The sequence below is a fragment of the Pelodiscus sinensis genome, chromosome 17 (genome assembly GCF_049634645.1).
Source record: "Pelodiscus sinensis isolate JC-2024 chromosome 17, ASM4963464v1, whole genome shotgun sequence".
Taxonomy (NCBI): domain Eukaryota; kingdom Metazoa; phylum Chordata; order Testudines; family Trionychidae; genus Pelodiscus; species Pelodiscus sinensis.
The window spans coordinates 35,809,365-35,833,851 of NC_134727.1; the positions used below are offsets into that span (position 1 = coordinate 35,809,365).

At 57.1% G+C, this 24,487-nt stretch overlaps 1 protein-coding gene across 3 annotated transcripts in view; it reads right to left on the minus strand.

Moving 5' to 3' along the window:
• Nucleotides 1-4,566: 4,566 nt before the first annotated feature.
• Nucleotides 4,567-24,487, minus strand: part of ANXA6 (annexin A6) — a 50,681-nt gene continuing 30,760 nt past the window's right edge. For 2 of the 3 annotated variants that reach the window (XM_014581156.3, XM_075900574.1), the window contains exons 15-26: nucleotides 23,517-23,598; nucleotides 22,258-22,352; nucleotides 20,970-21,083; nucleotides 18,858-18,948; nucleotides 18,024-18,103; nucleotides 16,639-16,692; nucleotides 12,697-12,714; nucleotides 9,318-9,411; nucleotides 8,723-8,818; nucleotides 7,262-7,320; nucleotides 6,823-6,945; nucleotides 4,567-4,968 (exon numbers count right to left, since the gene is read on the minus strand). In XM_014581156.3, the coding sequence (XP_014436642.2) occupies nucleotides 4,909-4,968; nucleotides 6,823-6,945; nucleotides 7,262-7,320; nucleotides 8,723-8,818; nucleotides 9,318-9,411; nucleotides 12,697-12,714; nucleotides 16,639-16,692; nucleotides 18,024-18,103; nucleotides 18,858-18,948; nucleotides 20,970-21,083; nucleotides 22,258-22,352; nucleotides 23,517-23,598 (966 nt within the window). In that variant the 3' untranslated portion in view covers nucleotides 4,567-4,908. The remainder of the gene's footprint in view (nucleotides 4,969-6,822; nucleotides 6,946-7,261; nucleotides 7,321-8,722; nucleotides 8,819-9,317; nucleotides 9,412-12,696; nucleotides 12,715-16,638; nucleotides 16,693-18,023; nucleotides 18,104-18,857; nucleotides 18,949-20,969; nucleotides 21,084-22,257; nucleotides 22,353-23,516; nucleotides 23,599-24,487) is intronic. The other variant, XM_075900575.1, reaches the window with a different exon arrangement.

Below are 24,487 nucleotides of genomic sequence, written 5' to 3' on the forward strand. Positions count from 1 at the left end.
TGCGCCGCTCAGCTGGGCCGCCATGGGGGAGCCCAATCAGCCGCTTGCTCTGCTTGCTCCCATGCGGCGGCACGGCTGAGCGGCACAGAAGTCAGCTGAGCGCCACGGCGGGAGGCAGCAGCGCCGCCCAGAGAGAACAGCCAGCGTTTCAGCATTACAGTGTCACAGACATTGGGCTACTATATATATGATAACTCTGTAGCGTAGACATGTCCTCACTAGCCTAGGTTGCTCCTCGCTGCTGTAGTCCCTTTGAAAACATCCTTCTGTAAAATGCTCTTTGCTGTTGATGCGATGGCAGCACCATGGGATAAACGCTAGCTGCTAGGTCAGGTGGGCCATCCTCAGACCAGCTGTGTTTCGGGGATTAGGGGCTTGCATGGCAAAATTGTCTCTCCGCTTGGGTTCCCTGTTGGCTGTCCATGTGGCGGCAGGGTATGGTAAGTTACTAGGAAAGTAGGTCAAATTTGGTTGCGCTGGAACAGTTTTGCATTGGAAAATGCCCTTTTGTCCAGCTTGTAATGTGTCACAGGAACACATCAGTGGCGAGGAAAGTTTCGGAGGCGTTGTCCAAACAAGTCACGTTGACGTTCTTGTTTTGATCACTTCCAAGCTGAGTTTCCGCATTATTATTTCATTTCAGTGTTTCCATTTTCATTGTTTTATCATCGTGGGCAGCAGATATCAGAGGTAGGGGGAGTCTCAAACAGCCCCCCCACATTCTGCCCCCACTGCCTCTCCTGCTTCTCACTCTGCAAGTGGCTGGCTCTTCCGTGGCGTCTGGCCTCCTGGCACTCTGGGACTGCGTGTGTGTGTGGGGGGGGGGGTTCTGGTGCCATGCTTGCCAGCCTCCCTGTACTATGGGGCTGGGAGGGCTGGCGCTATGTTGCCCAATGTACTGGCAAAATTTGCAGCAAGCTATTTTTCTACCCCCCAGGGCTCCAGCCCTCCTGGCCATGGAGTGGCGGGGGCAGGAAAATTTGCCAGCTGCTCTTTTTGCCATCACACAGTTGCTCTGGGCTGGGAAGGCTCAGCCCACACTGCCTGGCCCCACTGCTGCTCTGGGGCAGGAGGGTGCTAGCCTGGGACAAGGGCCAGTAGCCCCAAAGAAGGAGGAGGCTGAGGCACAGAGCAGGGGCCAGTGGCCACAGTGGAGGCTGGGCTCTGCCAGACACGGAAGGGGCGGAGCCTTAGGCAGAGGGGGCGGGGCTGTTAGCGCTAGTGTCCCCAAGCCAGCTACTTACCCACTGCCCGTGTTTATTACAGTTGCAAGCAGGGTCTGACTGAATGCTTCTCTGGCAGCTGGCTGAGTGGAGGAAAGAGACCCTGGGGCTGTGTCTAGACTGGCATGATTTTCCGGAAATGCTTTTAACGGAAAAGTTTTCCGTTAAAAGCATTTTCAGAAAAGAGCATCTAGATTGGCACGGACGCTTTTCCGCAAAAAAGCCCCCATTGCCATTTTCGCAATCAGGGCTTTTTTTCGGAAAACAAATCTGAGCTGTCTACACCGGCCCTTTTGCGCAAAAGGACTTTTGCCCGAACAGGAGCAGCATAGTATTTCCGCAAGAAGCACTGATTTCTTACAGCAGGAAGTCAGTGCTTTTGCGGAAATTCAAGCGGCCAGTGTAGACAGCTGGCAAGGTTTTCCGGAAAAGCGGCTGATTTTCCGGAAAAACTGACCAGTCTAGACACAGCCCAGGTGTATTCATATAAATACAGTTTGCTCCTGCCTTGCTTAGGCTTGCTAGCTATTCAGCAGAGGGAGCCGTGTTTTGCTCACTGTTATCCACTTAGCTGGTGCTGGGTCCTACACATGATGTTGCTACTGAATGCAGGGGTAGTAAAATCCGGTTGCCAATGTGTAAGTATTGGGGGCGCAGAGAAAAGCAGGAGCATGTTTAGTCTGAGAGGGACTCACCTTGCTGAGTCGAGGCTCGACTGTCGGAGCCCTCTGAGCCCTGGTTTCCATGGGAGTCGTTTCGCAATAACCCCCCTTATTTTGAAACTGTAAGCGAAGCGTCCACGCTACCAACCCCGTTATTTCAAAATCCGTGCTCTTGCTTTCCTCGGGGAAAAACGCTTATTTCGAAATAGTTATTTCGGGAGTTATTATTTCCAGTGTAGCTATTTCGAAATCATTTCCTCGTGTAGACACGCCCCAAGGGTAAGGGGGAGGGCAGGTGTTTTGGTTAGGAGGCTGCACATTCTCCCCTGCCCAGACCAACTTGACCTGTTCTCTCTACTAAAGAATAGAGTCAAACGGGGGCTTCTTTGGGATTTGAATGGTGGCAGAGCTGTGTTTCCGCCTGCTAAGGCAGCTGGAAGCATGTGAGAGGGGGTCGAGTTCCTGTCCAGCCTGTGAGCGAGCTGAACATGATGAAGAGCCTGATGTGCAGAGGTCACAGATGAGAGGCGAATGGCTGCAGATGGTGACTCACAGCCAGCAGAGCGGTGGCAGGCAGGCCCCAAGAGCAGCCAGCAGAACCAGAAAGGGTGGGGGGTGAACTCTGCAGATGCCCCTTTGAACTCTGGGTCTCCTCTGACCAAAGGCAGCCATTGCGAGTGGGATGCAGAGAAGGGTGGGGCATGTGAATGGGTCTTAAGATCTGAGAGGAAAAGGATACGGTCCAACCTACTTGGGGTGGATGTCTAGTTTTTGCTTATGAATGGGAAAGTGTTTTCTCAAATGAATGCCACGTTACTTCCCTCCGTTTAATAAAAGTTCTTTCTATGTTTGGACTCTGCTGGCGAGCGGGGGAGCATTGCCTCTCAGAGATGCCCGGACATGTGAATTTCCCGGGTTAGTGGGTGGGGGCTCGAGCCGGCTCTGTGGAGCCCTCCCTCCCCTCCCCCGATTCAGAATGAAAAGTTTCCAAAATGTCGGAATTTCCTGCAGAACCGATATTGCAGTTTCCAACCAGCAACCTTATCCCAGGGCAATTTTAAAGTAAGTAATTGTTAAGCGCATACATCATCTTTGACCCGTGAACTTCGATGCCCTGTGAGCAGCTTACGAAGCACATCAAGCCATGAAGGGGATCAGAGGTGAGGGCAGGAAGGTCAGCTTTTTACTGCAGCTTTACTATACCAATAGCCACTCAAATATCTGCAGTTCATTCCATAAGGGTAGAGGAATCCAGTCCAGGTTTTCCACAGAGGAAAAGGGAAGCTTATATAGGAAACTGCCAGGGAATGAACCATGAGTTTTATCTACCAAGGGTTCCCAGTTCAGACAGATCCTGGACTGGATTTCAGTTTCCACTTGGAGTGGACTCTGGGTCACAGCACTTGGAGTACTCCTGACAGTTTTGAATCTTGGCATTAAGCCATGATGTTTCTGGATGGTTTTGCATGTGCCCTTCCCACTATGTGAAATCTCCGTCACTGGAGATATTTAAGAGCAGCTTAGACCGACATCTGTCAGGGATGGTCTAGATCCGGGGGTGGGGAACCCACAAATCCTCATCGCCGCCCCAACTGCGGAGAAAGACACTCCCCACATTCTCCTTGCACACCAGAACCTGGAGGGGGGGGGCAAGCTAGTAAATTTTGTGTGCTCCAGCCCCACAGATGGGCAGCGGGGGAGGAGGGGCTGAGGCATCCGTGTGGGAGCCCTGAGCCTCAAGAGCCAGATCCAGGCAAGCCGAGGGCTGCATCTGGCCCCTGAGCCTTAGATCCCCCACCCCTGTTCTATGATTCTGTTTCCCCTGGGTATTCTGTTCCCTACTCCACAGATTTCCCACAGAAAATACCTATGGGCCAAGCATGAGGCAGCCAATATAATCATAGACTCCTAGGGCTGGAAGAGAGCTCAGGAGGTCATCAAGTCCAGCCCCCTGCCCAAAGCAGGACCAATCCCAACTCAATCAACCCAGCCAGGGCTTTGTCAAGCCGAGACTTAAAACCTCTAGAGATGGAGATTCCACCCCATCCCTAGGGAACCCATTCCAGTGCGTCACCACCCTCCTAGGGAAATAGTTTTTCCTAATCTCCAACCTAGACCTCCCCCACTGAAACTTGAGCCCATTGCTCCTTGTTCTGCCACCTGTCACTACTGAGAACAGCCTCTCTCCATCCTCTTTGGAAGTTGCAGGCTGCTATCAAATCTCCATTCACTCTTCTGCAGACTAAACAGACCCAAATCCCTCAGTCTCTTCTCATAGGTCTTGAGCTCCATCCCCCCTAATCATTTTGGTCGCCCTCCGCTGGACCCTCTCCAATGCGTCCACATCCTTTCTATAGTGGGGGGCCAGAACTGGACAAAATACTCCAGATGTGGCCTCACCAGAGCCGAATAGAGGGGAATAATCACTTGTCTGGATCTGCTGGCGATGCTCCTCCTAATGCATCCTAATATGCCATTAGCCTTCTTGGCTACAAGGGCACCCTGTTGACTCATATCCAGCTTCTCATTCACCGTAACCCCCAGGTCCTTTTCTGCAGAACTGCTACTTAGCCAGTTGGCAGCTGACAGAACTAGGAGACAACTCAGCCTTACCCAAGGTAGCTGAGAAGATGGGCTCTCTCTCACATGAAGCTCTTGCAATAAGCAAACTGGAGTCGCTCCACAGTCAGCATCATTAAGTTTTTATTTCTGTGGCTTAAATCATTTCTTATCTCACAGTAACTTCCTGGGTTAGTGGCACATTTGGACACGAGTCATCTTGCACCATTTCAGAGTGTAATGCCCTTCCCCACTCCCTCCCATCAACCCCCCACCCCCGCTGGGCTCCACTGCCTGTGATGTTATAAGCTCTTCTGTGGCGAGTTTTTCTAGCACAAGGTGAATCTTCTTCCAAGTGGAACCGAACGTCTTCCGAAGCCCCTAAAAGCTACAGTGACATCTAGGCTGTGTGCGCGTGACGGCTCAGACACAGGGACGGGCTTCCACAGGGCTTCCAGGGCAACTTAGTCGTCCCCTCCGCAGATGGCCAGCAGCGCTTTGCAGTAATCGCCGGAGGTGTCCTTCTGCAAGAAGGGAACAAACGCCCGAGGGAAATGAAAAGCCGGACTCCATCCGTGATTTCTCCCTCTGCAAATCAGTCTCACCCTCAAGGCAGGTTGGTGACAGTAGGGCTGGGAGTGGCGAGCCCTTAGCCCCACCCCTTCTGCTGAGGCCCCGCCCCTTACCTGCCCTCCCAGGGAGGCAGGGCAACATGCCGCATGCGCCCCTCCCAATCATGGGGAGGGGAAAGGAGGGGAGTGGGTGGGCAGGCACTCACCCCAGCCTCCCCAGCACTGGGGGAGGGAGAAGGGCATGCCATGCGGCCCAGCCTCTCCAGCACTGGACCAGCGCGGGGGAGAGGACATGCCATGCGGCCCAGCCTCTCCAGCACTGGACCAGCGGGGGAGGGAGAAGGGCATGCCATGCGGCCCAGCTTCTCCAACACTGGGGGAGGGAGAGGACATGCCATGCGCCCAGCCTCTCCTGCCCTGGACCCATGCGTGGCCCCAGCCTCAGAGCATCGGGAGGGCAGGTACTGGGGGCAGCATCACTCTGCTCCCAGAATACCTACAGCAGGTGTTCTGGGGGCGGAGTGTGGGCGGGGCCATGCCTGGTGGTTGGGGGGGGCAAAGCCCTCCTCGGTCTTGGCTATCTGATGCCCATCCACCCTCCGGGAGAGAGGAGACTCTTGTGTCAACGTGAGGCGGGGGTCCCAGTCTGGCCCTTCATGCACTTTGCTCTCCTCCAGCCGAAGGCACGAGAGGAGTGATCAACACTACGGTGCCCAGACGTCTCTCTGTGCTCGGGCCACCTCAGCAGGATCTAGCAAGCAAGGAGTTAAACACCATCGCCCTCCAACTCAGGCAACCTCACCACGGCCACAGGCCGAGGGAACCCCAGCGCCTCAGGGTCAGGAGCTGCCTGGGGGTGCTGGTGAGCTCAGTAAACATCGCCGTCTCTGGGCAGCTAGCAGCACCTCCCCGGCTCAGCCAGCAGCATCTGCCTTTCCGAGCACCTTTCACACACTCCGTGCCCAGTCGCGGGCTGTGCGTGCAACGGAAGGAACGCCTCCTTGGCGACGCCTCACCTGGCTCCCTTTCTTCTGGGCACTTGCAGTATCCAGGGCCGGACCGAACCATTCCGGCGCCCCGGGCAGACGGTTTCATCGTGGCCCAGGTTGGGGGAGGGCGCATGCGCGGCCCCGCCCCCGTGCCGGTATGTGGGGGAGGGCGGTGGCAGGACGCACGTGTCCGGCCCGGCCCAGCCCGGCTACCACCGCTGGTGCGCAGCCCGAGGCTCCCTGGGGCGAGCCGACCCTGGTCGCGCAGGGACCCATGGCCGTGCGGGGTAGGGCGCTGCTGGCCGGCGCTGTGGGAGTTAACGCGGCCCCGGCCCGGGCGGCCGCTGCAGGGTGGCCGCTGGGAGCTGCTGCAGCCCACGATCCGGGAGCCCCCCATAGGTTGGCACCCCGGTCAGCTGCCCGGCTAGCCCATTCCTTAATCCGGCTCTGGCAATATCCCCCTGGTTTCCCTCCTCCGCGGGCGTCTTCAGCCACACCCTGAAAATGTCTCCCCCCGGAGTTCAAATCTGGTACATTGAAAGCTTGGTGGCACAACATGCTGGTTACCGCCCGGCAGGGCAGTCCTGCCCCCGCTGGCAGATAGAGGAGGGGGTACACACTGCCAGCCTTTCTAAAGCACCCAGCAGTCCCTATGGCAACACTAAAGGCCAGGGGCTCAGGAGAGCCCAGGACATGTCCCTGCAGCCAAGGCGAAGGACAAAGGCCCGGCTAGCAGGCAGGTCTTGAAAGCAGGGACTAGTCTTGGTCAATGGTCAGGACAACACCCGGGGGAATGTGACCGGGAAGCACCCCCCACCTCAATCATGTGGTGCAGGGACTTCTCGTGCATCTCCTTGAACACGCGCCTGATGTTCAGCAGGTCGATCTCGCTCCTGGAAACCATGATCCTGATGAGGGTTCTGTCATCGGTGCCAAGGCCCTGGCAACGCGCGCGGGGAGAAAACACAATGAGCAAAACGGGCAGGGCAGGGGCGCGGGGAGAGGGATCCCTCCCACCGTTCCTCCCGCCGAGACGGTGCACGGGATGCCCAAATCGGTCTGCCCAGGGACGCGAGGCAGCAGTGACACTGTATCTGACACAATGCGGGACAGGGCCATCGCTCCTGGACGGGTGCTTCCCCAGAGCCCACGCAACCGAAAATCCCAGCCCCGGCTGCAGGGCTGCCCCGGCTCCAGTCAGCCTGCAAAATGGAAACCTGGTTGCCATGGGAACTGCAAACGGAGTTTGTCTTCACCTTCATTGAGTCGTAGAGCTTGTCAGCAAAGAAAGCCGGCTTGTCCTTGACACTGCGAACTGCAAGTGGAGAGAGGAGAGACCCCGTCTGGAAACCGCACCAAGGACCGTCAGCAACCAGCCCCGCCCCACACAACAGCAAGAGCGCTACGGCTCCAAGGCACCCCCGTGGGGCTGGCATGGGGGAATCATTCCCCACAGAGGACAGCCCCTCAAACAGATTTTGCCTGGGGAGTGGCTATTTCCAAGGGAGCAACCCTCCCCGAATATTAAGGGGGGCTGGACAAGAACTCAAAGGGAAACCTGATCCCACTCAAATCAATGGGAAAACTCCTACTGACTTCAGCAGGACCAGAATATCAGCTAGATCTCAACTTCACACTCATGAAGGACACCTCCCCCCCCCCCCAATCCAGGCAGGTTCTGAATTATCCAGCGGCCTCCCCTCCCCTGAAGGGAGAAGATGGGAAAGAACCAGACACCGATTGGCTTTGTTTTCCCTAGTATTATTTTGATCATGGTTTGCACACAGAAAACGAGACTGAAAGGCTGTGTCTAGACTACATGGCTCCGTCGACGGAGCCATGTAGATTAGGGTTGTAGGCAAAGGCAAATGAAGCCGCGATTTAAATGATCGCAGCTTCATTTACATTTACATGGCTGCCGCGCTGAGCCGACAAACAGCTGATCAGCTGTTTGTCGGCTCAGCGCGCTAGTCTGGACGCTCCCCTGCCGACATCAAAGCCCTTTGTCGACAGCCCCGTTATTCCTCGTGGGATGAGGTTTACCGGGGCTGCCGACAAAGGGCTTTGATGTCGGCAGGGGAGCGTCCAGACTAGCGCGCTGAGCCGACAAACAGCTGATCAGCTGTTTGTCGGCTCAGCGCGGCAGCCATGTAAATGTAAATGAAGCCGCGATCATTTAAATCGCGGCTTCATTTGCCTTTGCCAAAACAACAAATCTACATGGCTCTGTCGACGGAGCCATGTAGTTTAGACATACTCAAAGAGAGCTTTCCTGAGACCATTCCGTCATGTAAGTAATAGAATCCCTGCCTATCCATGGGCCCTGCCCCATTTCTTTTGGCGCTCACTTGCAAAACTTCAGTACCGCCGCTCTGGAGTCCACAGTGTAGCACGGTGGACTCACTCTGGCCCCGATCCAGCAGAACAAGGATTGTGGGAGCACGTGAGCAGCTCCAGAGATACCGACAGGACGATCCTTGCCTACATTGCGCATGGGGGGAGAATATCTACGCCCACTATTGGGAAAACCAATGCAGTGGTACGATCCCATTGGATTAGATTTGGGGAGAGAAGCGGCATCTCCGAGGCAGCCCCAGGGAGGTGTGGTACACGGGGCCGCTGGCCTCCAGCGGACTGTGAGCTGCATGACCCAGTCAAGGAAACCCCGGCATAGACACAGGCCCTGTTAGCCACTGAGCACCCCATAGGGAACCGACCGATGGCCACGAAGGCATCCCGCACGTCTCCAGACATGTGCTTCCGGATGGTGTGCGCCACGTCGTGGTTGGTCATTTTAATGAACTCTTGGAACACTAAGGACCGAAGGAGAAGAGAGCAAGTCACCAGCCGGAGCGTACCAAGTCCCACTCCCCCCCCCGTCCCACGGCTGCTCTAAGCTCTGAAGCGGGGCAAACCAGCTGACCCCAAGACTGGGAGGGGAGCAGGGCACAAAGCCCCCGATGCTCCTCCTTTGGGTCTCACCCACCTCCCATCCTACCAGACCCAGAAGGGACTGTTAGGAAATACAACCCCGCACATGGCTAAGGCAGAAGGAGTTGGCAACCAGAACCCAGAGACCTCCACTTGCAGGCCTGCCACACTTCCCCTCGGACTAAAGGAAAACTTCCATCTTCGTATCACCCTCTTGCATCACCCGACTCGGGGGAAGGGAGGGGGGGGGGATAGAGGCTCATGCTTCCAGGAAGCAGCGGGGGGGGGGGGGGGAGGGGGGAGAGGGAGAGCATCACAGCTCAGAGCAAAGCATTTGCCCCTGGTCACAGGGCAAGAAGCTGGTGGAGAACACGCTCCTACCTCTCCGGAGATGGGGGAAGCTCCGGGTGCACAAAATGCTCAAGAAACGGGTTTCCAGAGATGTGGAGTCACCGCTGGAAACGTCAGAGAGTTTCTGCAAAACCAAGCGAGAATGAAGGGGGAGAGGAGACGGGGGTGTGCTACACACCCTTTTTCCTAGGGCCGTCGCCTGCAGAATTTCAGTCCAAGAAGCTTTTCAGCAGAAAAACGGCTTCTTTGACAAATCGGAGGATTTTCCCCAAAATAAACTTCCACTTCTCTTGAAAACAGTGGGATGAAAACTCACACGAAGGGAAACCCAGTTACTGAAACATTGTGGTTTCCAGTGAAAACCTGAAAAATTGCAACACCAAGGATTTTCTGTTCAGTTCTTGTCAAAAACGTTCGACAGGGAAAGTTGATGATTTCCCAACCAGCTTGGCTCCCTAGCTTGGAGTCTGGTCCAGGGGGCCGGACTTGACAACTTCCTGAGGTCCCTTCCAGAATTGCTGGGATGCCAGGTTTAACTCAGGCCTCGCCTCCACACAAAAGCTGTAGCGCTTTTATGATCCCGGTGTAGTTGACCCCCCGAGTGTGTGCGGGTGTATTGGTGCAAAGGGACTTTGTTCCTACAGGAAAGAGGGCTAGGCGCTACTGAGGTAAAGCGCCTTTATCCCGCTAGAACCGAGTGCCCCCTAGGGCTGCTCCGATTGAATTATTCCCGTAGAAAGTCACCCCCCAAACAGACATAGTTCAACCGGTCTAAAAACGGCACAGGCCTCCGTCTAAAGCCAGCGTCACCCCTCTCCGGGAGCAGCCTGCACGCAGTGGCGGGGTGCTGGCTGGGCTGTACACACCCGGAACACCCCCACTGGCATGTTGTGCACGAGGTCGTGCTGTGCGGAGGATGCCATTTGAGGAGCCCACGGACCCCTGTGCAGCCAAAGGGCTGGCACGCTGTTCCGGCTCTACCGCACCGGTGCCCCTCAGCACGGGAGCCTGAGCCGAGGCTACTGGAGTCCGTGGAGTTCTGTCCTTGACGTCAACGGGAGCAGGAGTGGCTCCCAACTGTTCCCCGTCTGCAGGGGCTGGAAATGGTCCCGGCTCCCTTCTCCTCGCCCCGGCCTGCCTGTCCTAGCGTAGCACCTTCCCAGTTAGGCTATGTCTACACGCGCGGCTTCTTGCACGAGTAACATGCAAATGAGGCTAAGCGTGGAATATCGCCGCGCCTCATTTGCATACCTAATGAGCCACCATTTTTTTCTGAAGAGGCTCTTGCACAAGAAGGAGCTGTCTACACTGCCCCTTCTTGCGCAAGAAAAACCCTCTTGCGCAAAGCCGTTCTTCCTGAAAAGTAATAGGGGTAATGGCATTGTGCAAGAGGGTTTTTCTTGCGCAAGAAAGGGCAGTGTAGACGCTCTGTCTAGCGCAAGAGCCTCTTCTGAAAAAAATGGTGGCTCATTAGGTATGCAAATGAGGCTCGGCGATATTCCACGCTTAGCCTCATTTGCATATCACTCGTGCAAGAAGCTGTGAGTGTAGACATAGCCTTAGCGTGCACCTCAGTTAAGCAGCTTCAATTCAAGCTCCCAAGGCCCCCTTGAGGCCGCCAGACCCTCCTGCAGCAGTGCCAGCGCACGTCCAGTGAAGCCCCCTGGGGCTCGGACAGGCTGGTCAGTCCGTCTGGGGCAGCGATGGGCCACCTAGGCTAGTGAGTGGCCACCTGCGGGGCCCTTCTCCATCTCAGAGGGCTACAAGATTGTCGTCCCCAAGACGGTCCCCTGGGTCGATGTGCTCACTGCGCTTGCGCCCCTAGAACTGGCGGGGGGAGGGGAGGTGCCGACTGAACCGTGGCAGCGCTGGGATCGGACGCAGAGGGAGCCCACGGTTCTCTCAGTCAGTGCCGTGTGCAACCAGCCCCTGCCTCACGTGCCCTGGCTTTACGTGCGCGGCACGTCAGTAACACCGGAAGGAAGAAATCGACGCAGACAGAACCCAGCGGAATCCGGCAGCCCTGCGTGTGGGCCACGGTCACAAAACGTCTCACGGGCCACACACAGAACCCCCATGGGCCGCAACTTGCCCAGCGCTGCTCTGGGGGCTGCCGACGCCTCCGTGGTTTACTGGGCGTGCAGCTCCAAAGCCCATGCTGCTGTACATCAGGAGTAACCCCCCAAGGCAACGTGGCCACGTGGCATATCACTACACGGGGCCCCGGGGCATCCTGTCGGAAGAGTGGGGGGGAGGGGACAGCTGGGCCAGCGCACACGGCATTATCTGTGACTGTTCTAGCCTGCAACGCCGAGGCAGGCGGGGGCGAAGGTGGAAGACATAATGGAGCAGGCAGACCTATGGAAAGCTGGGGGGCAGGGTAGGGGGAGTCGCCCCTACGTGGGCCCACGGTGCTGCTCCCTTTGGTGCGACCTGGGACTGCCCTCGGAGGGACCCGGCCTTCACTCACATTTCCCAGGCGCTCTGGGTTGACCCTAGAGCTTTGGGGGCACCATGACATCTGGGGCACCAACTGTCCCAGAGTTCGTGGTGCCCTAGGGCAGCTGCGCATCGGTGCTGGCTCCAGCGGCCACCCCCTCTCCTGGCCAGCCCCCCGTGGGCTCAGTGCCAGCTCCGGCAGCCACCCCATTCCCTGGCCGACCCTCTGGTGGGCTGTGCCCCACTGCTGTGCACCAGGCGGTGGGGAGCGCAGGCCAGCGGACTTGTGAGGAGCAGGGGGCGGCTGTGCAGTGGGCCAGAGAGAAGCAGCTGTTTCCCCTTCCACGCTTCTCTCTGTTTGGCTGCGTGGCCGCCCCCTGCTCCTCCGGCCCACGTGTGCGCCGCTCACCACAGCCTGTACCCCCACCTGGTCCCCTGAGGCTGCCAGGAGGGCCTCCTCCCCTGCCCTGCGCCTGCCACCTGCAGCTCTGGGCCTGCCCCCCACAATGTATGCCCCTGCAGTTCCCCCCCCCACACACACACAGAGCGGCCACCCCCGGGCAGGTGCTTGCACTGTGTAGGGCACCAGCACTGGCAGGGACGGCCCTGAGGGCCCCCATCACTGGTCTTGTCACTCGGGTTCCCATGGGCCCTGCAGGGGGGCGGGGGAGGGCGAGACATGGAGGGGTTGGACCAGAGCTTAGGCTGCTCCCCAGGCCACGGCGCACCCGGGCTCAGACCCGGAGCCCATGCTGACCTCCAGGGAGAGCAGTGACCAGGGAAGGATTCGGGATTTGGCGGGCGGGACCCCTGGGAGCTCACAGCGCAGAGAGCCCCTACGAGGAGCCTGCAGCCTGGGCGTGCAGTGGGCTGCTGTTCCGGCCCCCGCCCTCTCCACCCGCGGGCAAACTAGGGAGTCTCCTGTTAACCATGCAGGCGGGGGGCAAAGAAGAAAAGCGCAGGGACTCACCAGGCTCTCAGCAACCACCTGACAGAGAAGGAGAGAGGGGGAGGGGAGAGAGGAAGGCAACAGGGTCAGAGATCTGCACGCCGCACCCCTTGATCAGTCCCCCCACCGACAGAGAGGCAGGCGAGGGCGGCAGAAGAGGACTCCGGTTCCCCGGGGGGTGGCGCCCACCTTGCTGGCCACTGAGCCTTGAAAGGCTTGGCCCTGCCCTTTGCTGCTCTGGCTGCGGACAAGCGGAAAATGCAGCTGTGGCCAGGGCTGGTGATCCAGCTGTTAGCCCCATGGCCCCTCGCTGCAAAGGGTCCCGGAGAGAGAGGAGTCGGAGGACCCTCCTGTGGGTCAGAGAATGGGAAGCGCGAGGGTGGCGGATTCCTCAACGGGGCAACATCAGTGCTATTCACAGAGCGCCCTCGGTGCTCCCAGAGTGTTGCAAACAGGCTGGAAGACAAGGCCCCTGCTCTGAAGCATTTGCAGAATCAGGGTAGGTCCGACTGCAGGCCCAGGGGCGGTTACAGCTTGACTCTCGCTCGCTCGGGTTCAGCAGCAGGGAAGCCGCAGCGGCGCGTTTCAGGACAGGATCTCCGAGCTGGGCCGGAGCCGGGGTGATTACGGGGCTGGCCGCGCGGCTAACACAGCTTCAGTGCTCCGGTACCGGAGCTGGCTGGATTACAGCTAGCGGGGGTCCATCCCCGTGAACTGCAGTCGCCCCGAGTGCAGGGGGACATGCCCGAGAGGCGGGTAGGGCCACCTGTGCACATGCTAGAGAGCAGCTGGGGGTGCAAGGCCGAGCCAAAGGAACTGAAGGAGGTCGGGGGGGTTGCCTGGGGCGGGGCAAAGTGGCCCACAAAAATTCACAGGGAAGGTGGTTCTCTTCTGCCAGCCTCGAAAGCCTACTCTGCCCCAGAGGTGCTGGAATACGGGGGCTGCCGCACCCCCAGACCTGAAGGGGGTCCCATTACAGACAGGGTTACAGTTTGGGTCAGCGGCTCTCAGCACCCCTTGGTACAAACGGTTCCAGCCCGGGGGAGGTTAGGCGCTGGGCCGGGAGGGTGTCGGTCTTGGTATCTGATAAAACGTGAGCTAATGCCAGTGCTTTCCTCCAGGGCTGATGCGGGGTAATTTGGTTGGATGGGCCTGACAAGGGGCGTTGGGTTTTGAGTTCCTCTGCTCAGCACAGGTCCTTTTAGCCACTGATCGCTGCCTCTCTCTTTCTCTGGTGCAACCAGCGGCTGCACAGGCCAGGCGTGGGAAGGCGCAGCAGCATGCAGCCGGTACGCTGCCCTGCCCCCGCTGGTAGCAATGCTCCAGGAGAGCAGCGGCCGCCGTGCTCAGGGAGGGCACATGCCAACCCGCGCCAAGCACAGACAGCGGCCACGGGCGGGCTCACAGAGCAGGTGCTGCAGCAGCAGAATCCGCAAACAGCCCGTGGAAGCCACCTGAGAGAGCAAAGGCCAGCGAGAGTCTCAGCGCCCCAAGCAGGATCAGCGCCCCTGCAGCCAGACTGGGGTTCCGGTCTGAATGTGGCTGAATGAAGCACGGTGCAGCCTCCAGTGCTGGTGGTGCAGTGCGGGGAGGGGAGTGAGGATTGCCCTCAAGGGGTTGAAATGCATGCCTTGGGGAGGTCGGAGCGGGGCCAATGGGGCTCGCTGCTTGACCCCACCAGGCCGACCTCGCCTGGTTCCAGGTGCGTAACCAAGCTGGCACTCAAGCGGTGCTCACTGGGGCCAGGGATCTTTCAAGAAAGCCTGGGATAGGTTCTGGGGTTGGGGCTGAAATTCAGCGGTTCCTTGTTGCTTCTGATTAGGAACCAGGCGGCGCGCAGCCATGTCAGCTGCATTTCATGCTGAGATTCTGCGTCGCTGCCAGCAAATCGCGAGGGATCGGGATTGAAAGCACAGCCTATGCAAGCAAAAGCACCGAGTTTCTCCCGGGGGGCAGCCTTCTTAAGCTAACTACAGTGGTAGTGCCAGCTGCTGGACGGGCTGGGGGGAGCCAACAGAATTGCCAGGCCCCTGGGCAAGGCGGAGGAGGCAGGTTCCCCGCTCTCGGAAGGGGCGGAGCCTCAAGTGGAAGGGCGGGGCTGGGAGTCGCCAGGCCTGACCATGCTGCGCCCCCATCTGGTCATCCCTTAGCGCCGCCTGGGCCACGTGGCCAGAGGCTCCAGCCAATGGTGGCTAGTTTGCAAGTGGAGCGGGTGGGGGGGGGGCAGGGAATGGTGGTGGGGGGGGGGTGCTTCTATTTCAAACCCAGGGGCAGGACTGGGAGCTGCTCTGGAGAGGGACCTTGTCTTCTCTCCTGGGCTGTAGCCACCCCCTACATTCGCAGAGCTCTGTCCATAACAATGGCCAGTGGGGCTGACAGCCACTGTGGGCGGGGGCCAGGTGTGGGGGAGCCCAGCTCTTCATCCCCAAAAGGGGCGGAGCCTCAGGTGAAAGGGGCAGGGTTAAGGGCAGTCAGCCCCGCCCCCAGCCCTAAGAGCCACGCAGAGTGGCAGAGCAGAGCTCCCACAGCAATTCAAAGGGGCCCCGGCCTCCAGCCACCAGCAGCTGGGAGCTCCAGACTCCTTTGAAACACCGGGGTCCTGGGACAATTATTTCCTGCCCCGCATCCCCCGCTGTCGACAGGCCTGGCTCCATGATGTTAGAACTAGGGCTTGCAGAAATCAAGGGGGCAGTTTCACCCAGACACACATTGCCTTGTCCCAGAAATGGTTCAGTTACTGGGCGTACACGCACACGCGTGCGGACATGGGAGTGGGCTTATGTGCAGGAACATCCCAGTCATCACGGCCTGCCTTTCCAAACAGGGGGGCCCGAAATTGGACACGGGATGCCATGCTTTGATTTGCAGAGGTGCTGAGCGCTGGCCTCCTCCGAGAGCGAGCTCCTTGCTAGGGGGCCAGCTATGGGGCTCTCTGTTTGAACATTTTGCCTCTGACGAGTTTCCAAGCGCCGCAGCTGGTGTCCTTCCAGGCAGCCGGGACAAGCACAGCCAAGACAGGAGACAAGCAGGACAAGAGCCGGCGAACACACAAACCAGCCTGACATTGTCATGGTACCCAGGAAGGAAATCCCTCCATAATGCTCTGCAAATTCTATCCAGTTCAACGCCAAAGCGACCTCTTGGCAGACGGACACATATTCCAGCACTTCATTCACCAGCCACTTCACTAAGGCTATGTCCAGACTGCAGGCTTCTTTCAGAAGAAGCTTTTCTGGAAGAGAGCGTCCACACTGCAAAAGCGCATCGAAAAAGCGACCTGCTTTTTCGAAAGATAGCGTCTACACTGAATGGACGCGCTCTCGCATTTCAGCTGTGATTGCTATGGGCGGAATGGCCACCAGGGCACCTGTGCTTTTTCCTCTTTCCTCTTCTTTTGGAAGAACTCCCTCTTCCCCATCCACACACACCTTTTTGCGAAAGAGCTCTTTCAGAAAAAGGCTTTTTCCTCGTAGAATGAGGATTACCAATGTCATAAAAACCCCTCTGTTCTTTCGATTTTCTTTCGGAAGAACGCGATTGCAGTGTGGATGTAAGTGAAGATTTTCGGAAAAACTCTAGTGTAGAGCTAATTCTGCATCTTTTTAACTAATAAAACAATTTAAAATCTAAAAGGAAAAACACTCCCCCTCCTCGATCGCTCCAGTTCTCCTAGCAGCCCAGTGAGATTTCTGCAAGCCCCAGCCAGACTATCGTCATGGAACATGTCACGGAGATTTTCCCTTTTGCTTGGGAAACGAGCAGCTAAGCAGTGCGATCGGTTTGAAGACCAGGTGGAGGGAACCCCCCGGGGATGGAAAAAGGAAGCAGCCTCACTCAGGGTGGGCGTACTCCGATCCAAGCCGCAGAGCAGAGGTTGGTAAAGAACATGCCCTCCCACTCCCACGTCCGTTTGCACACGTGTGTGCTCACACAACATCACCCGCATGCACGTGCCATTCTCACCTTGGCATCTTCGTGAGCTTGTGTGAGGTCTTCTTCTCCTTCGTCGCGATTGCCCTGGGTTTAAACAGGACAGACATGGAGAAAGAGTCTTGGAAGAAAAGTCTGCTCAGAGCAGGAAGGTCCATGGTTCTGCTGCTGCCCGCAGTGGAAGAGACTTTCACAACTAGGTCGCGTGGCTGGTAACCCAAGCCCTGGTCTGCTGACAACTGCGTGGTGACCTCTGCCTGGTTCCTAATGGACACATGTCTACATCCCAGAGGCACTATGTGGCACCCGGGGCCTGCACTCCCTTGTCACTCCTCCAAGGGGTCTCGCCAGAAGAAGCCTGAGTTGCTGCCACCTGTTCGGTGTAGAATTAGAGGACTGGCGTCCGTCTGTGGAGCAATATCTCTTCAAACCACCTGGCTCTCTGTAGCTTCCCTGATCTCTGCAGGGTCCGCCTATTTATCAGCACTTTGCCTGGGGCACAAAAATGCCAGGGCAAGACCATCCCATTGAACCAGGCACAGTCAGATCTCTAGGCCCACCCCAGCATGTGGGCACCAAGTGCATTTCCTCCAGCACTGCTTGACCGGCTGGGACAGAGCATCACCGTGTCCAGTTCCAGGCTGCCTGAGAGCCCTGAGCATCTCCTGTCCACCCCTCAATTGCTTTCTAAGAAATAAGATCCTCAGTCGGGGTCAATCAACACAGCAGTATGGACCTCAGCAGGAGGTTGGCTTTGGCAGAGCGCATGAGGATCCGGCACAGGGACTCTAGAGAAATTTTTGTCTGCGTTTAGAGCTCCGTTTCCCCCATGCCCTAGAACTTGGCCTTTTCCACAGTCTGCACTTTGCTTAGATGGACATTTGGCTGGTTGCTTGCCTATAAGCCACAGGAGCTGGAAGTGAAAGATTTGAATGGGTGCAGCCAACCGCAGGGCAAACACAGAGACAGCTTAGGCCAGCTCTGCACTTACCCCCGAGATCGATGCTCCGGAGATCGATCTTCCAGGGTTCGATTTACAGGGTCTAGAAAGGACCCACTAAATCAACTGCTGATGGCACCCCCGTTGACCCCGGTACTCCGCAGGGTCGTGAGGAATGAGGAAGTTAACAAGCGAGTTTCTCCCATCGACCTCCCACAGTGGAGGTCGAGTTGCAGAATTTCGACCTAAGATACTTTGACTCCAGCTATGCTATTCTCGTAGCTATAGAGTTGCATATCTTAGGTCAACTTTCTCGTGTCGTGTAGACCTGGCCTTAGATTCTGCCTAAGAAACACACCCATGTCCTCGTCATCTCTCGGGGAGAAGGGGGATGTTAAGGAAACTGGAGTTTTGTGAGGGGTTAAATGGAAAACCAGAGCTGCACAAGCAACACACTTGGGACAAAAAGTGACCCTACCAGAGCCAGGGAGACAAGGATCCTCTTGAAATGTCCTGATGTGTCGGAGCTCAGCGCATCCTCCAGAGATTTGTGATAGGCTGGGGAGAAAGGACCGCAAAGGTGAACATAATAGGAATTTGCCATCCCTCCCGAAGAGTCAGTCCCTGCCTTCTGCTCACACCTCTGTTTTAGCTCAGGTAGCAGATTGCACTTACCACACGGGCCCTCGGGATGAAATGGGGCCTGGGCACAACAGCTCTTGGAGGCCCAGTTTTGAACAGAGCAAAATGGGGACTCGGAATTGGAGGCTGGCTAAAAAGCCTTTGCTGGATCCCACCTGGTACAGGACAAGCCCTTTGTTCCACAGATTCCACGATGAAGGGGTCAGGTTGAGGAGCGTGGGCAGAGGAGAGGGCAGGGGTCGGACATGAGTCATGGAACTGGGCCATGGTGAGGTTCTGGGTGGGGCACGTACTCCTAGTTACCCTGGAGGGAGCTGCCTTGGGTCTTTAAAGCAATGGGTGTTTGGGGGAGGAGAGCAAGGGCTCGGACGGCCACTCTCTCGTTTTCTATCCACAGACCCTCAGGGAGAAGCAATCGTGATGGGACAAGAGCAATCGTGATGGGTAGATAGGCAGGGAGCCTGTTTCCTGAGGATGGACAAGCAGGAAATGTAGGATGCGTGCCAAGCCCCGCATATGTGTCTGTCACTCCTGAATGGAGGCAAGGGCCACTTGGGAGATGCTGGCCATGCCTAGAAGGCTCAAGGTGCCTTCAAAAAGCAGTGTGGGGAACCTAAGCCCGGAACAGCAGCGCTACATTTCTCTAAGGTCTCTCCTCCAGCTGCCTTACCTGCTCTATATGCCTCGTTAATTGCCTGGATCTCCCGATTATTCCGCGTGGTCAAGATTTCAGTGAGAATACTCTCATCCGTGCCAGCTCCCTGCAAGCCCAAGAGAACAGCACGTCCCTACGTTAGCACCGCAAGGACAGGAGGGGCCTTCCAGAGGGGAGCTGCTGGGGTAGTTAGGATGAACCCCCCCTCCCCCCCCGGCTGGGTATCTCCACTCCTCCCGGTTGCACAGTACGGAAGATCTCTTTGAATCACAGCACTGCCAGGAGCCAAAATCCGCAAGCACACGGTCACTCCTGGGTCAATACGCTGCCGGTCTGTCATCACACCTGTTTATTTACCCTGCATTTGAGGAGACTGAACAACCCCCAAAGCAGTGACACACAAGGCTGTTGTGCGTATGGGCCTCAAGCCATGACTAATTCACAGCACTGCAAGCAGAAGCTCTTCTCCTTGGATTGCTGGCTTGACTCCCCTCTGACCTATTTATCAGGGGAGTCTCAGAATGCCCTCCGAATCCACTGGCTGCTTGTGGTTCGGGCCCTTCAAGAACTCCCAGGATTCAATGATGCAAGAAAAAAAATCTCTTTTCCCCTGAAAATCTTGCTCCGTGGGTTTTGAAGGGGACGTCCTGCTGTTGTAGCAGGCCCCCGGGCTCTGGAGAGAATAGGAATCACAGCAAGGCATCTCTCTAGCATTATAATGTTTTCTTGTTGGGGTAGGGAGGTTTCCAGCACGTGGGAGGCACGTGAAGTCTCCCGGCTGCATCGGCCGCAGAGCGACTGCTCTCTCTCCTTGCCGACAAACGGTGCTTTGCCAGGGTGATCGCGTTTTGCTCTCCTGCCCATCTCTAGCTCCTGTCCCAAACTCCTGCTGGCATGGCCTAGTGCAAGGACATGGATGGTGGGTATGGAAAGCATTGGCTTCCCAAACTGCCTTCCCCATGCTCCGCTGGAGGCCTCCAGACCCGCTCCCCCAGCCTGCTGTTGTGATGCCAGAGGCTGGGGCAGGCAAGCTGGGGGCTGGGCCACCTGTCCTAAAGGGACAGGGACCACTGGGGCTGGCAGCTCGGCTGTGGGGAGAGCCTTGCTGGTCAGGGGTGTGGGCAGCACGGCCCCAGCCCTGTGCCATGCCTGCTGGCCGGCTCTCCAGACCGTCAGAGCTGGGGCAGACTGACACTGCATGGCCTGCGAGCGCTCTGGGGCCAGGGGTGGCTGCTGCCGTACCTCCCACAGGCTCTCTGGAGCTCCGGAGCCGGAGCAGGCTGGGGACACTATCCTGGGGCAGGAAGGGGACAAGGGACAGCAGCCACATTGCAGGGGGTGAGGCTGGGCAGGGGCCAGCAGCTGCCACAGTGGGGGAGGGGGGGAGGCCTGTGCTCTGGTGCACGGGTCTGGGGGGGGGGCTTGCCTCCCCAAGCCATGGTGTTCCCCACCATCCATGTGCAGCAGTGAGGAACCTCCAGTGCACCGTCCGCATGCGGCTTGTCGGGTTAAGCCGCTGGCGGGCTGCCAGACAGTCTGTTTACCCAAGTGTCCACAAGCACGGAGCCCCTAGCTCCCACTGGCTGGGAACGGCGAACCGCGGCCACCGCCAGCCACTGAACCTGTGGACGTTCAGGTAGACAAACTGTCTGGCAACCTGCCAGTGGCTGACACACCTGGCCCGTTGGATGTTCCCCACCCCTGGCCTATTGAAGAGAGAGCACTGCACAGGTCCTCAGTGGCCCTGTGCCCTTGCCAGCCCAGCCTGCTGAATGACCCCAGAAGTCGCGTCACCTCCATGTGACTCAGTTTCCCCACCTGTAATGCTACCGACCTCCTTCGCAAAATGCTTTAAAGTTCTGCTGGTGGCAGGAACTGCCTGAGAGCTGGGTGTTCAGATTTTGATTGTTTCCACTTTGGGTCTTGGCCTGTCCCCTGCCTCTCCCCCCTCCCTGTTAGTTTGTTGCAGCAGAGAAGCAAACGGGAGCCACCAGCTGGGTGAAAGATGCCACCCTACGGCATGGCGCCTGCGCACTGGGCCATGCAGGGTGCCTGCCTAGTACAGCCGGTGCACCATGCCTGACTCTCAGACACCCCTGTGGAGATTCTTTCCAGTGAACCATTTACCTCCATGGCCTTTTTCAGCTGCTTGGCATCAAACTGAGCCGGGGTCATCATCAGTCCCAGGACCAGCTTCGCCAAGCTCCCCGAGAGCTCGGATTTCAGATCGGCCATCAGATCCTGCAAAAGGGACGAGAGTCACCAGATTTAACTCTGTTCTCCTCCCACCCTCCAAGCAGCCAGGGACAGAGGGACCCGTGACTACAGCGCTCCCTGCTGGCCAGCCAGGGGAAAGGTGCAGAACAGAGGAATAAGACAGGGGAGCAAAGAAATAGCCTGGGCAAATATTTCGGCTACCCAGTGCCTCAGTTTCCCCTCTGTAAAAAAAAGGATTCAATACTTCTGCCCTTTGGGTGGCATGAGGAGACAAGGGAGGGTGAAGCGCAGGTATGGAGGAGACGGAGAGATATGGAAATGGTGCATTTGGGCCCAAATTCTCAAGAGCCATCTCTAATTATGGATGTCTCAGTTCTGGGATGCCCGGCCTGAGACCCCATGTCACAGGCAGAGCTCAGTGCTTGGAAGATTTGCCCCAGGCCCTGCCTCTGCTCTGCTCCCACCCCTTCTCCCAAGCCCTCTCCCCCTCACGTGACACGACCCAGGGATTACCAGGGGGTCTGGCGGGGGTGGCAGCAAGGGTCAGAGCCCCCCCAGTCACCGAGGTGCTGGGAGCTGTGGGAAGGAGAGTGATCTTGGAAGATGCTCCGCTCCCCTGCCCATCTCCCAACTGGGTTGCTCCACAACCCGTTGCCATGGTGATTGCGGGTGGGAGGGGGAGCCTGACCCCTGCTGCTGGCCCCAGGCCCCCCAGGTCTTAGATACCCTCAATATGGGGAACCGTCCTGTTCATAGGATGGTTGGGGCAGCTGCCGTAGGGCCCCCCAAAGCATGGGGCCTTGGGCCCCCATCCTGAACCGTCCTATGGACGGGACGGGTTCTGCCCCAGGTTGTCTAAAGCTAGCTACTCAAAACTCGAGGCATCTAAAAATGGGGCCATTTTGAAACCACGTTCCTTATTGGCAGGACCATTTGGGCACGAACGGGCAGAAGGGCTGTCCCTGAAGACCAGACTCCTTCCTGACTGGGATTTCTCCCACAGGAAAGGGAGAGATACTAAGAGGTGAGCTCCAACCAAGAGTCTCTTTTCCCCGCACAGCTTGGCCAGGCCTGGCAGAGAGAGACAGGATGGTCGCTGGGAACCAGAAGGTGAACGCGAGCAACCAGAGAGAAGGGAAAGAGCAGAAAGGGAGAGAACGTGGCAGGAAGCGTCGGGGGAAGGATCCAGCTTCATTACCCTGCCAAAGTGAGACTTGTAGGTTTTCAGGATCTCCTGTCTCTGGGCGTTGCTCCTCTGCGTGACCACATTGATGATGGCGCCTTCATCCGTGCCTGCAATGGCACAGAAACCAGGCCATGTGAAGACCAGTGGACCTTGCATAAGGGCAGCGGTGGGCAACCTGCGGGCCGTACGTGGCTTGTCAGGGTGACCACCAGACAGGTGATTTACCTTGCGTCTGCAGGTAGAGCCACCCACAGCTCCCACTGGCCAGGAACGGTGAACCACGGCCAACGGGAGCGGTGGGAAGTGGCATTGACCAGCACAGTGAACTTGGCCAGAATCATCTCAGGAATCAAAGTTTGTTCCCTAACTAAATAAAACTCATGTGAGGTGGTAATCATTTCTAAAAGTCAAGCCATCCAATTGGGGGACAGAAAAAAACAAATCACATGACTCTCGTACCCTCTCATACAAGCGCAAATCTCTGACACTGTTGTAAATCTCTAGTCACTGTTGTGAAGAGCTTGGAGATGCCTGAGAGCAGGGGTTGGCAACCTTTTCAAACCGGAGAGCCAATCTACATCAAAATCCAGAACAAGTGGTCCATGAAGAGCCAGCATAAGAATGCCCATTTGCACAACTGAAAATATCCAACCTAATATTATTGATAATTGACATGATGATTAATAGTACAATGAACGAAACATTGTACTCGCAGATTTTATCAAATGGGATTTCTGCTGCTGCATCTTTTTGCACATTGCTTTGACGTTTACATCATAACTGGTCAAATTCAGGTTCACACGCGCGATCAAGCTACAGGAGTACGCGCGTTTTTAAAATTTTCAAAAATTGCATGTATTTCGGGAATGACAAAGGGCCAGATTTGGGTCCATACGGAGCCATATTTGGCTCGAGAGCCATAGGTTGCAGACCTTTGCCTTCGAGGCTGAAATATGTTTGCAGAAAACGTGCAAAACAACGCCCACCAGTTGAGGGACCATCCATGATATGGAAATAGGCCAAACTCTGAGTAAACCCTTCATTATACACTTTCCACTCTACTGTAGCTCCCACTCCAGCCTCATGCAGACAGTTCTTTATTCTAGTTGATCTGCAGCACTGTGTTTCTAGATCTTTATTCAGAGGGTCTCGGTGCTTTGCCAGTTTTCTGCTCTTGACTCCACGAGGGAGTGGAACGTTTCCCCAGCAGACAGAGGAGATGGGACCTCTCCACCTTCCACCAGTCCTAGTGCCCCCGGTGCCTTATTTACCAAGTCCCTTCATGGCCTTCCTCAGCACCTTCACATCATCATCCACTTTGAAGACTGCCGCCGGGCGCACGGTTCCTCTCAGCTACGGAAACGTGAAGAGGTTTTAGATTAAATCCAGAAGCCCAGTGGGCCAAGAGAGGGAAAAGGCAGGTTAACCAGCAAGCCAAAGGCAAAGCAGCTAGTGGGATTAGAAAGCAGTTTGGGGGAGTGGGGAGGGAAGTCTGTGTGTGGGTGCCAAGCCAACAGTGTCCAGATCCCAGCCTAAGGAAGGAAATCGCCCAAAAGCCCCAAAAGAAGAGGTGCTGTTGCCTGTATAAGAACTGTCGTCGTGTCATGCCGCGTAACAGCCGGAGTGGCTTCACCCCCTCCCGCGCCAGGCAAAGGGACAGAGCTGAGCCACGGGAGTCAGCAGCACAAAGGAGGTGAAAGTCTCTCCCCTGCCGTGTTCGGCCAAATTCTGTCCCCGGGTGTCCTCATGCAGCTCCCGCCAAAGGGATCAGCGCCCTCCGGGCCTCTCCACGGGCTGGCTGGGCAGGGAAGGTCCTTGCCAAACCATCCAGTACCACTCTGCATCTAATACATGCCAGGCAATGGTTGCAGGGCTTCTTTGACAGCCTCTCTGCTGGGGACAGAGCCCTCAGGCCAGACACACAAGGCCTGGGAAAGGTTCCTAGATGACCGGCTGCACTGCCGTTCCTTGGGGGCATGAAGGAATATCTACCTGCCCCACCAGCCCCCAGAGCCCTAGGACGCCTCGTCAGTGCAGTACCATTAATGAGCTGCATGGGAGGGCCCCGGCAAGGCACGCTCCTGCATGCGCACGGGCCCTCCACGGGTCACTGAAGCCAGCCCCAGGCTGCACCCAGTGTACTGCGCTCACACGGCACTGGGCAGCACCAGCAGGGTCAACCCAACCTGCATGTCGGTGTTAGCAACTCGTGTTAGTAGACACACGTCCTCCCACCGGGCAC